At 43.3% G+C, this 12,825-nt stretch overlaps 1 protein-coding gene across 4 annotated transcripts in view; it reads left to right on the top strand.

Moving 5' to 3' along the window:
* The window catches only part of usp34 (ubiquitin specific peptidase 34), an 81,541-nt gene extending 70,076 nt beyond the window's left edge, over nt 1-11,465 (top strand). For all 4 annotated transcript variants that reach the window (XM_079499221.1, XM_079499222.1, XM_079499220.1 and 1 more), the window contains 13 exons: nt 390-719; nt 1,248-1,405; nt 1,574-1,652; nt 2,409-2,535; nt 3,664-3,771; nt 4,024-4,128; nt 5,006-5,130; nt 5,810-5,933; nt 6,398-6,477; nt 7,330-7,470; nt 8,159-8,305; nt 8,870-9,026; nt 9,583-11,465. In XM_079499221.1, the coding sequence (XP_079355347.1) occupies nt 390-719; nt 1,248-1,405; nt 1,574-1,652; nt 2,409-2,535; nt 3,664-3,771; nt 4,024-4,128; nt 5,006-5,130; nt 5,810-5,933; nt 6,398-6,477; nt 7,330-7,470; nt 8,159-8,305; nt 8,870-9,026; nt 9,583-10,391 (2,490 nt within the window). In that variant the 3' untranslated portion in view covers nt 10,392-11,465. The remainder of the gene's footprint in view (nt 1-389; nt 720-1,247; nt 1,406-1,573; nt 1,653-2,408; nt 2,536-3,663; nt 3,772-4,023; nt 4,129-5,005; nt 5,131-5,809; nt 5,934-6,397; nt 6,478-7,329; nt 7,471-8,158; nt 8,306-8,869; nt 9,027-9,582) is intronic.
* Nucleotides 11,466-12,825: the final 1,360 nt, after the last annotated feature.

The following is a 12,825-nucleotide window of genomic DNA, read 5'->3' as shown; positions in this document are numbered from 1 at the left end:
AGTTCTTAAACTATATTTGGCCCTTCTAAAAATGTTTTGTGTTTATTTTTGACATCCTATACACAGGTTTGTCTTTAAACATGTAAAATTTACATCATAATGTGCCTCATTACGTCATATTTGTTTTAGTTTGTTTTACATCACCATTACATCACCTAATCAACATGAGTTAGACTTTAATATATTAGCGCCCCTCACGTGATTTAATTTTTTTTTATAATGGGTTAAGCAAGTAATTAAAATAAGTAGTTCATCAATGGAATAATTCTGAAAACCATTAGCTTATCTATAGATATATATTTGTATAGACTACAGACCCAATGCAGGATTGTTCACCACCAGCAGACGGTGACCCACAACATGTCCTCTCTCCTCTGTCCCACACACAGCCCAAGCTGTCGGAGCCCGCCATCGCCACCAACCACAACAAGCAGGCGCTGCTGTCCTTCTGGTACAACGTGTGTGTGGACTGTCCCGAGAACGTGCGCCTGGTGGTGCAGAACCCCGTGGTGACCAAGAACATCGCCTTCAACTACATCCTGGCCGACCACGACGACCAGGAGGTGGTGCTGTTCAACCGCGGCATGCTACCCGCCTACTACGGCATCCTGCGCATGTGCTGCGAGCAGTCGCCCGCCTTCACCCGCCAGCTGGCGCAGCACCAGAACATCCAGTGGGCCTTCAAGAACCTGACGCCGCACGCCAGCCAGTACCCCGGGGTGAGTGGACACGCTGGCCTTTTCTGTGCCTTTTCACCCCAATCTCTCCCCATTTCCTGGGGAACTACTGTCCTATCAATAAAAAATCCATACATCTTTAAAAATAATAATCCTAAAGGATCCCAACCCTAATTGTGGGTAGGACACGTGAAAATAAGACTGAACGATTATGCGTTCTGTATCAACTGTGCTGGAAAATCACAACCAGCACAGCAGTACGTACTGCATGTGAAACAACACGTTACGACTTATAGTATACTGTGTAGGTTAATGGAGCTTTTCAAGTGTGGTTCAGAGCTCTCAGCATAGTCTTAAAACGTGTGTGTGTGTGTGTGTGTGTGTGTGTGTGTGTGTGTGTGTGTGTGTGTGTGTGTGTGTGTGTGTGTGTGTGTGTGTGTGTGTGTGTGTGTGTGTGTGTGTGTGTGTGTGTGTGTGTGTGTGTGTGTGTGTGTGTGTGTGTGTGTGTGTGTGTGTGTGTGTGTGTGTGTGTGTGTGTGTGTGTGTGTGTGTGTGTGTGTACTCGTTCAGGCGGTGGAGGAGCTGTTCAACCTGATGCAGCTGTTTGTGGCTCAGAGAGCCGACATGAGAGAGGAGGAACTGGAGGACGTGAAACAGTTCAAGAAGACAACCATCAGCTGTTACCTCCGCTGTCTGGACGGACGCTCCTGTTGGACCACACTTATCAGGTACGTGCACCCACACGCCCCCTAATTTCCACCACCATCTCGCTGGGAACGTTAAAGACCCAGCTGACTTTATTCTAATTATTGAGGGTTGTTAACAATCTTAACTGTTATTTAAGTTCATAACACACACTGGGTGACATTGTGCTAACAGTTGTGTTGTGTCTGTAGTGCCTTCCGTGTCCTGTTGGAGAATGACGAGGACAGACTTCTGGTGGTCTTCAACAGAGGTCTCGTCCTCATGACTGAGGTACACTGCCTAAACCCAACAACACATTTATCTAATCATATTAACTGATGTCCTATGTGAAATAATATTTATGGAGAATTTACAGAAAGTAGGCACCCCAGGAAGAGTGTGGATAAGAGTGATATTTTTTTTACAAAATGTTAAAGTAAAGTATACATGATTAGACAATGCTTAACCAATTCAACAATAAATGTGTAATATTTCTATAATTGGAACAAATTGGTACAAGACCTACAGTATATATCCAGTCATTTTGAAGGATACAATTAAGTCTGATAATGATGTACCATGCATGTTCACATCATGTATACTTTGTATTAGATCTTTCAAATATTTAATTTTAACATTTTGGACAAAATGGCTAATTTTACATCGAGGTGCCCAGATGTCCCTAGTGCCCACCTATCCTGTATCCAACCTACCTACCAATGTATTATACTGTACATCATAATAGAGGGTATGCGCACGCATAAAGTGAATGGCAAATCGAGTGGCTAAGTGAGTGGCAAAGTGAGTTTAATGTTTGTTTAACGGCGTTTAATGCAATCATATTGGACTTTTCTGTTTGGATGTATGAGCTGTCAATGCTAGAAAGAAATTTTTTGGCACTCAGTAGGCGTTCCCGCATAACTTCCTGGTTTGATGATGATGTCACACGCATACCCTCTATAGAATGTTCCATCTCCCCTCTCTTTCGTCCCTCACTTTCTCAAACTGTTGCTTTCTTTCTTCCCAAACTTGTCATCCTCCCTCCAGTCTTTCAACACACTACACATGATGTACCATGAGGCTACAGCCTGTCATGTCACTGGGGACCTAGTGGAGCTGCTGTCCATCTTCCTGTCTGTCCTCAAAGCCACGCGGCCGTACCTGCAGCGCAAAGGTCACTATTCTTTGGCATTTAGCTGACATTCTGATGAGGGGGGACAGACACTCGGACGCTCCATCCCGATAAAGGATGCGTGGCAATTCATAGACGTGCATTGGCTCTTGCAAGGGATCAAATAATATGTGACATTTGTTACTGACAAACATGTCTATATATATATATATATATATATATATATATATATATATATAATGAATACTGTATTAATTTTATATATTCATGAATACTGTACAGAACCCGTTAAAACACCAATAGGGAATTAATAGGAAGAATTCCAGTGTCATCTCTACTGAGGACAATAAAGACTAGGCTTTCAACATCTGCTGTCTGTTAAACACTTTGCTGGCCGGAATGGCTCCCCCATGGGTCTGTACTTGGCCTCCTCCTTGTCGACAGCTATTTTATTATGACACACCCAGAATAGGGTTCATGTGGTTAACCTCAGGGCTGTAACTATTGATTATCTTCTTACAGATTATTCTAACGATAATGTTTTTGATTAATAAAAGAATCGAGAAGCGAGTTTCTTTTTTGTTGGATAATTTTTGTTTTTATACATCAACGAATCAAAGCGGAAAAATCTAATACACATTTTTCAATCGTCAAAATATATTACTTATACCACTTAAACCCTTTTCTACATTGTCATACAACGGTATCACAGACATTTGCAAAAGATCTACAAGCTCACAACGCATCACATCTATTTTCCCTATTTTTGAAGATTGATTATGTTTTCATAATCGATTCATTAGATTAACTTTTACACTCCTAGTTAACTGACCTGTATTGTCTCCTGTGCTACAGATGTGAAACGGGCTCTCATACAGTGTGTTATCTCCTGTGCTACAGATGTGAAACAGGCTCTCATACAGTGTGTTATCTCCTGTGCTACAGATGTGAAACAGGCTCTCATACAGTGTGTTATCTCCTGTGCTACAGATGTGAAACAGGCTCTCATACAGTGTGTTATCTCCTGTGCTACAGATGTGAAACAGGCTCTCATACAGTGTGTTATCTCCTGTGCTACAGATGTGAAACAGGCTCTCATACAGTGTGTTATCTCCTGTGCTACAGATGTGAAACGGGCTCTCATACAGTGTGTTATCTCCTGTGCTACAGATGTGAAACAGGCTCTCATACAGTGGCAGGAGAGAATCGACTTTGCCCACAAGCTGCTGACCCTCCTCAACTCCTACAGCCCTCCCGAACTCCGCAATGCCTGCTTGGGTAACTTGCACACACTGCATCAGGTTTCTTCTTGTAGTGTGTTTATTATTATTTTATATTATTATTATTTTGTATGAGCACACATGGTTATTTTATTCATTCATTCAAAAATCATTGCGCAAGCGTGTTGCTTGCCATGAAGAACAGAGCTAACAATGTGTCGTGACACAACACTTTGTTTTCTTGTAGGTCTGTTTTTTCTTCAAAACGTGAATTGTCACATGACAGCTTTATTGTTTTTCCTCCCCGTAGATGTTCTGAAGGAGTTGGTGCTACTGAGTCCTCATGACTTCCTGCACACACTGGTGCCCTTCCTGCAACACAACCACTGCACCTACCACCACAGCAACATCCCCAGTGAGTACTTTATAAACCACTGCACCTACCACCACAGCAACATCCCCAGTGAGTACTGTATAAACCACTGCACCTACCACCACAGCAACATCCCCAGTGAGTACTGTATAAACCACTGCACCTTTTTTGTTTTTTTTATTATTATTATTTAGTCCTGCATGACGGCAGAAGAGACTAACACAGTGACACACACACACAATGCCCACTTCACTTCAATGCGCTTCTGAGAGTACACAGGTGAAACAAATTAATGAACGAGTGACATCTAACGAGCAAGCTGCACTGAAACCAGCAAGCTGCAGCATTTTTTATCATACTCACTGGTTGAACAGTTTGTAAATCACTGGTGATTCAATACAAACTGTTTCTGTTCCCAAAGTACACCAATGGGCATGTCACAATCTCAAGGAACACCTTGTATTCTATTTTCGTAACTGAAACGTCAAAACCTTTCTCCAAATAGGGATGCCAGGTCAAATATATATATATATATATATATATATATATATATATATATATATATATTATATATATTTGTAGGGTATAGAATTTGCCTGTTTTGGGCAACGAGGGTGCTCAAAGCACAGTCAATCAAAAATATAATTCACAAGTTTTTGGACGTGTCTCACTGCACATCGTTTGGGAACCGCTCCCAGTCTCTCCTCCACTTCTCCATTCTCTTTCAGTGCATTCCACTGTCATGCACCGAAATGAGCCAATCTGCAAGATCACAACACGTTGAGACGTCAAGTTGTGAGCTTGTAGATTGACTTTTTTCAGCTTTAGGGTTAGAACATTCATGATATCACCTTTCTAAAATGTTAACCTCATCACAAGTATAGTAATACTTAAGTGTGTGTGTGCGTGCTCTTCCCAGTGTCGTTTGGTCCCTACCTGCCGTGCAGAGAAAACATCAAGCTGATGGGAGGCAAAAACAACATCCGACCCCCCCGCCCGGAGCTCAACATGTGTCTGCTGCCTTCCATGGTGGAGACCAGCAAGGTCAGACTGGTTTAGACTTTGACCTTATTACTTATTACAGAGTGTTCCTGCTAGGACAGAGACCCCAGCGCTGAGGCTGATGTTTAAATACATACATTCACATGAACAAGGAAGTTAAAAATCTGTCGGCAATATTGGTCAGCCATCCTGTGTAGAGCTAGATATGCCATTTTGGCGATATCTTGTTTTGCCAGCAGTTGGCAGTTAAGAGCACAAAACGGACCAGAATGAACTGGGATCAATGATAGATGACTGCTAAAATATGATCTTCTGGGCATATTGCGTGATTTATTGAACGTTTGGTTACAAACTGCCTATTTTATCAGGGGAGAGCAGCTTATTTTCTCAATTCTTTGCGCTATTATTTTCTTATGTTGAATATTGTTTTATTTATTGAAGCAGCATTTAGCTCCATTGATTACTATCTGTGATGTGTTGGATGATCTGGTAAAACTTTCTTGGCAGTCAATGAAATTGACATGTCTATCTATACAGTTCTCTATCATCTCTGCTGTAGTCACCCCCACTTGAATTTGATAGGAAACCCATTCTCCCATGCTCTTACATAACGGAGAGTTGAAACTTTAGATTACCGGCAACATAGACTTTATTGTTCCCCAGAGAGGGAAATTCAAACATCAAATGAACATTTGATCTTATAATAATGTGTGTATGTCAGGGGAAAGATGAGGTGTACGACCGGATGCTTCTGGATTACTTCCTGTCTTACCACCAGTTCATCCACCTGCTCTGTCGAGTCGCCATCAACTGTGAGAAGTTCACAGAGACCCTGGTCAAACTAAGTACGTGCGTTTGAATATGAGAGTGTGTGTGTGTGTGTGTGTGTGTGTGTGTGTGTGTGTGTGTGTGTGTGTGTGTGTGTGTGTGTGTGTGTGTGTGTGTGTGTGTGTGTGTGTGTGTGTGTGTGTGTGTGTGTGTGTGTGTGTGTGTGTGTGTGTGTGTGTGTGTGTGTGTGTGTGTGTGTGTGTGTGTGTGTGTGTGTGTGTGTGTGTGTGTGTGTGTGTGTGTGTGTGTGTGTGACCCTGGTCAAACTGTCTATGTTTTATATCAATTTTCTTATTCATGACAAAAACAGTACAATTAAATATGCTGGCAACTATGAAAAAGTTTACATGACTGACATCGTAATTCGTAACAGACCAACAATAAATAAATACAAGTCACATTTGGTTCACTCTCGGTCTAAACATTATAGTGCACTAGCTTCCTAGCTCTGATTATTAAATCATTGTACTTTGTTTTCCAGGTGTCCTGATAGCATATGAAGGACTGCCTCTTCACTTGGCCCTGTTCCCAAAACTTTGGACTGAACTCTGTCAATCACAGGTACGTCGTCGTTCTCTCTCGTCTTTCTCAGTCATGATAATTGTGAGGACGTGTGTGTTCTAAAGAAAAATACAGTTGGAATTATTTTTCAGGCCAACAGTATTGGTGTTCTTGCTTGAATTGCATACTGTACCATTACGGAATGAATACAGCTGACTTAGATTTCCTTTTTAAAGTACGTAACAGATCCTTAACTTGAATCCTATCTAGGCACTGGACAAACGCCACCAGCCTATGAAAAAAGAGCATCTTTTATATCAGATCAAATTTTCACATGTTCCCAATGAAACGATTTTTCATGTTAAAATTGGGATCATGTGGATCTCAAGATCCACATGGGAAAGGCATGGTTCCTATTGAGGATCACAAGATCCACATGGGAAAGGCATGGTTCCTATTGAGGATCACAAGATCCACATGGGAAAGGCATGGTTCCTATTGAGGATCACAAGATCCACATGGGAAAGGCATGGTTCCTATTGAGGATCACAAGATCCACATGGGAAAGGCATGGTTCCTATTGAGGATTGCAAGATCCACATGGGAACGGGTTGTTACCATTGTTGATCTGAGACTTAATGTGGACAGCCATGGCCCGTTGTCAATGATGTACAGTACAGTATGACTCCATATTGGGCAAGGTTCAGTCCGATCCGAGCCCCTTTGACTTCAATTATAAATGTTAACTTAAAAATATCCCGAAAACATATTTGGAGGAATGGAATTACTGTATTTCTTTAGTCTACAGTGTTGAAATGAAATGTGGCACTCATCTGCCACAGTGTTTGCGAGATTAGCTCTGAACAAATGCACACCCACACAGCCTGCTGACATCCTCGTTGTTGTTTTTAGTCTGCTCTGGCCAAGACGTGTGTGAAGCTGCTGTGTGAAGACCCGGCCTTTGGCGAGTACATCAAGTGCATTCTGATGGACGAGAGGACCTTCCTCAATAACAACATGGCCTATTCTTTCCTCACCTGCTTCCTGCACAAGGTAACACAGAACATATGATGATAACCATTAAACCATAACAACATGCTCAACCACTGGTGCTGAATTTTCATTGTTTATTTGCACATTCAAAAACAACAACAAACAGCTGAAAAAAAATTAGGGTGTGCGTAAGAGAGGAAAAGAAAAAGAAAACAAACACGTATCCACGAGGTGTATAACTTCATGTTGTGTGTTGTCCCTCAGGTCCTGGTCAGGTCCTGTCAGGTGTATAATGTGCTGTGTGTGTTGTCCCTCAGGTTCAGGGTCAGGTCCTGTCAGGTGTATAATGTGCTGTGTGTGTTGTCCCTCAGGTTCAGGGTCAGGTCCTGTCAGGTGTATAATGTGCTGTGTGTGTTGTCCCTGCAGGTTCAGGGTCAGGTCCTGTCAGGTGTATAATGTGCTGTGTGTGTTGTCCCTCAGGTCCTGGTCAGGTCCTGTCAGGTGTATAATGTGCTGTGTGTGTTGTCCCTCAGGTCCTGGTCAGGTCCTGTCAGGTGTATAATGTGCTGTGTGTGTTGTCCCTCAGGTCCTGGTCAGGTCCTGTCAGGTGTATAATGTGCTGTGTGTGTTGTCCCTGCAGGTTCAGGGTCAGGTCCTGTCAGGTGTATAATGAGCTGTGTGTTGTCCCTGCAGGTTCAGGGTCAGGTCCTGTCAGGTGTATAATGTGCTGTGTGTGTTGTCCCTGCAGGTTCAGGGTCAGGTCCTGTCAGGGCCCAGCTGCAGCAGCCTGGTCAACGTGTTGGTGACCAACCTGCTGAGTGAGCAGCACAGTCTGCAGCCTGAGCTGGCTGCTCACCGCCTGGAGCTCAGCAAGACCAGCAGCCTGCTCAATGCTGTACGTACACTATATTTTTAATTCCTTTGAGTCCACATTTATAAAATACATTTCACACTTCCATCTGCTATGGAACAACACCAACACCAACACCGGAAAAACTAACAACCTCATCCAAAAGTCTCAAGTTTACAGTAGGTATTTTTTGTCTTTTCATTTTTTTCTTTCTTATGCCGGGGCTCCACTGCAGCCTTCAGGCATCCCGTCAACGTTGACGCAGGGAATGTTCTCTTTTTTACCAATGAAGGGTGCTCCACTGGCGACATAGCGCTTCATTTGATGACTGTAATTCGCCTCAGTTAATTGTTTTACACGTCAGAATGCACCACAGTCAGTGGAGCTTCAGCGTAACTGAATTCCTCACCTAGAGAATCTGAAAGATGTTATTGACATCGGCATGTGTTAAACAAGGTCACAGTTTAGATGATTTCAAGCCAACTCAAGTTTTTTTATTGCCAAACAACTCTGCATATCCAATAGTACTGATTTTGTGAAACACAAATGGAAATGTTTAGATTTTTGTGATCATCATCACATTCTCTCTCATCCCTACTCCCTCCTCAGGACCTGCGTGCGTTGGTGCTGCTGCTCTCAGTGCATCCTCCACAGGCTTTAGACCCCGCCCTCGGCCCCACCCTCCACGAGCTGCTGGGCCGGTGTCGGGCCTGCGTCCAACAACGCACAGCCTTGGAGCTGGAGGCCAAAGACAGCAAGGCCAAAGGTAAGGCTGGCTGAAATGGGATTTAAACTGTTCTATCAATCAGTCAATTAGCTTTATTGTCACAGAACAATTACAGGTAAAAGTGAGGTTTCACATTTGAGGTTTTTAAAGAGTAAATAAATAATTAAAAGTAAAAGAAGGGGGAATGAGATTATCCAGAACCAGACATTCCCAAGTAGTGGTAAAGAGAGTTCACCCAGAATACAAAACCGGTACCATTTATCAAACCATGTCTTTTGGGTGTGATTTGACGAGGTTTGTACGTCTCTTGTCAAGATGTGTGCCGTCAACCCAATGCAATGGAGCTCAATGGCATTTGGTTTGGCCCTCAAAGCAACAAATTACATTTGTAAATTACATGTAATGTAAATTTCCCAGACATGATAGTGGTCCACCTGTGTGATCATGGCCGGTAGACTTTGGTAGAAAAATAACTACCACCGTCTGTTTTTTCATTCGTTTTGCCTCCAACCCTCACCAAATTATGGTATGAGTATACTAATGACACTGAGGTCTCATATTGACATCATGCGTTAATTGAGGTTTTATTCTGCAGCTGAGGAGGAGGGAGCCACCCCGGTGAAGCGTCGGCGGGTGAGCAGCGATGAGGAGCGAGCCGGCGAGGGCACCAGCTCCTCCATGATGGGCTCGTCAGCCTCCATGCCCTCCACCTCCGCTGCCTCCTCCTCCACGGCCCTCCCGCCGTGCGGCGAGCTGAAGGCACAGGCCGACCATCAGGAGGCGCTCACGCCCGCTAGCACCTCGGACACAGAGACGCGCGACTCCTCCTCCCTGATCGACCCCGGCACCGAGCAGGACCCGCCCTCTCCTCCCGACCCCATCCCTACCACTGCAGCCCCTGCCCCCAACAACATGGAGGCTGCTTCTTCCCCAAATACTGCCGCCGCCAAGGAGGAGAAGATGGAGGCCTCGTCTTCCTCCTCCACCTCGTCCTCATCTTCCTCCTCCTCCTCTTCCTCCATGCAGGAAGTCGGGGAGACGTACATCCGCGGGGAGGACCCTGAGCCGCCGCCTCCTCGGCACGACGAGGAGGAGGAGGACAGGAGGAAGAGGAGGTGCGGCGGGGAGGCCTCGTCCGCTGCCTCAGAGGAGACCCAGGAGCAGAAGGAGATGATGGCTTCCTCTAACGCCCACGCCCAGCCCCTAGTGGAGGACGCCATGTTCCCGTCAGCCCTGGGAATGGTGGGGGAGGGGCCAGAGGTCAGCGGCCACGCTCCCCCTGCTGTCATGGCACACACCGGCCCGCCCCCAGACATGCTGGACATGCTGTACAGGACGGTGGAAGCCACCATTGCCATAGTTACTAAACTGACTGGCAAAGGGCCTTGCCCCCCCTCCTCGTGACATCATCAACTCACAGCGCTTTCAGATCTTTGAGAAATCTTTATTTTCCTTTTCTTTTTCTTTCTTTCTTTTCTTTTCTTTAAGCTGAATCATGGTCTTGGTTGAGGACTTCCTTTCCCTGTGTTCTTGTTTGGGTTTCTTCTTTTGCTGTATGTGTTGCGCTGGCCTTATGCTCATGACGTATTTAAATTGGTTCGCTCTGTGCTGCGGTCTGTCCGTGATTTCAAAACCTTGTGGCTTTCAATTGCCGCCATCTTCCTCCCCCTGGTGTTATGCTCAAAAGAAACATCCCTGGACAACAAGTTGCACAGCCTGCCATTCGTTTGACAAAACAAGAAGAAAAATATCAAGTTGTACAAGCTATAGCACATTTCTTTCAAAGGGCAAAAAAAAATCGTTTTTTGTTTGTTTTTTTAGTTTTGCCTTTTTTTTTACTGATTTACTGAGTTTCTTTAGAAAGTGATTTTATTCGTTTGAGGTTTGCTGTAACGGGGAAAGGTTTACAGAAATTTTAGTCTGTTTATGTAATTTAATTTTATTGCATTTTTACTGTGTATAAAATTGTGTCCCCTGTGCCAGTTTTGTACTTTAATGAAAAAGAGGCGAAAATTGCCTTGGCTTTTTTCTGTGGTTAAATATCCAAACTAAGTTTACCTGTACATTAAAAGAACCACAAGAAACTTGATTCTGTAAAGAATCCTCTCTAGTCATTGCCTGAAGGTGTATATGAAAAATTATATATATATATAAATAACTTTATATATATATATGAATATATAAAAATGGTGCTTTATTTGACTGTGGCTGAAATAAAGCACACTTGATGTAACAGTTGGAGCTTTATTTTATTTACTGAAATACATTCCATAATCTATTGTCATTCTTGCTTCTTTTGCTGTTTGGTTTTTTCCTGATTTTATTTTAATAGAGATAAATTAATAAAAACTTTAATATGAATAATTATGAACAGAAATCTATTTTGAGACATGAGATTTGTTTTCTTTCTTTCTCACCCGACACATGAATGTACAGCTGTTATGGTTCAAGATTTCTACAGAGCATACTGTACTGTTATGAGGTGGTTTCAGCTTCAAATACAGTATACTGTAGGAGCTGATCCAAAAATGGACGTAAACATTATTAGGACACGGTCACTTGTATTCTACCTACCGGATTCTGCCAATGCATTTCAATGGGAATCGAGTGGGGTTTTTTGTTTTTTTTGTAGAAATCCTCAAATGGAAGCAAACCGCTCCATTCCCACTGAAATGCTTTGGCAGAATCCAATCCACCCTCAGAATAAATGTGCGGTGTGACCGTGCCCTTATCCTGCAAAAGGAGACGTGTGAAAAACTGAGCAGGAATGATTTAATCTAGCAAAAAGCACTGTTATGTGATCCGAACATTTGCACTAGTGTTTGGACATACTGTGTTATGGACAGGGGTGTTGAATATTATAACTTAATAATGAATATACTAATTCTGGCTGTTAATTTCATTGAGTCATGTTTAGACTAGAGACTTACTGTCTATTCCCAAATCAGCTCCATTATTATTAGTGCCTTCATCTCTTTTAATCTGTTTGAAAGATTGTGTCAGAGCTTTAAAGTATTATTTCTGCAATATGAGAATAGCATGTTGGGACCTTGTATTAACAATCTCAGCATGTTAAAAATTCAGACTTGACAGTTGTACATGCATCTTTTCACAATTTAGAATGTCTGAGCTCTTGATTGCAAACTAGGAGAAATATGGCACACTCACTATCCTCCATCCTACTATAAATGCGCCACGTCTCTGTGTGTGTGTGTGTGTGTAATGCACGTAACTCGAGAACTGTTTCACCCACCGACTTCACATTCGACACACAATCCACACCCCCGCAGGGAGTGCAGTGCCCGTTATAGAGTCGGTCGGACCCACAGTTCTCCAGAACCACCACAAAAGGCTCTGGTCAGGCTCTGCCAGTGGGCCTAATGAGGCCAACTCCTTTCACCTGGGCCAGGCTCTGCCAGTGGGCCTAATGAGGCCAACTCCTTTCACCTGTGTAGACACAGGCACATACACAGATCTCCATGTGGGACACCGACTGACAGTTAAAGCGGGTGCTATGACATGTATATCATTAGGTTCCCAAGTTGCATCGTTCCCAAGTAGGCCGGTAGCCGACTGCGACGGGCACGTACAGGTCTAGTATAGTCTAATGACCAAATATCAGTTTTAACAGTAAGCTGTCAAAACATTGGATTGTATATTGCTGTCCAATGTGCCCATAGCACTGCTAAGAGACAATGGTGCACATTTTCTAATTTATTTAAGTCTATGAGGGTCGATCCATTCAATCCAATATCCTACTATAAATGCACAGAATCTCTGTACTTTTTGTCCATCTGATTGATTGGCTGAGCACTGAATGTGATGATGTATGATGATA

Source organism: Electrona antarctica (genome assembly GCF_951216825.1).
Source record: "Electrona antarctica genome assembly, chromosome: 4".
Classification (NCBI taxonomy): Eukaryota; Metazoa; Chordata; class Actinopteri; order Myctophiformes; family Myctophidae; genus Electrona; species Electrona antarctica.
The sequence above is the reverse complement of the archived record's forward strand: the minus strand, read 5'-3'. Positions and strand labels throughout refer to the sequence as shown.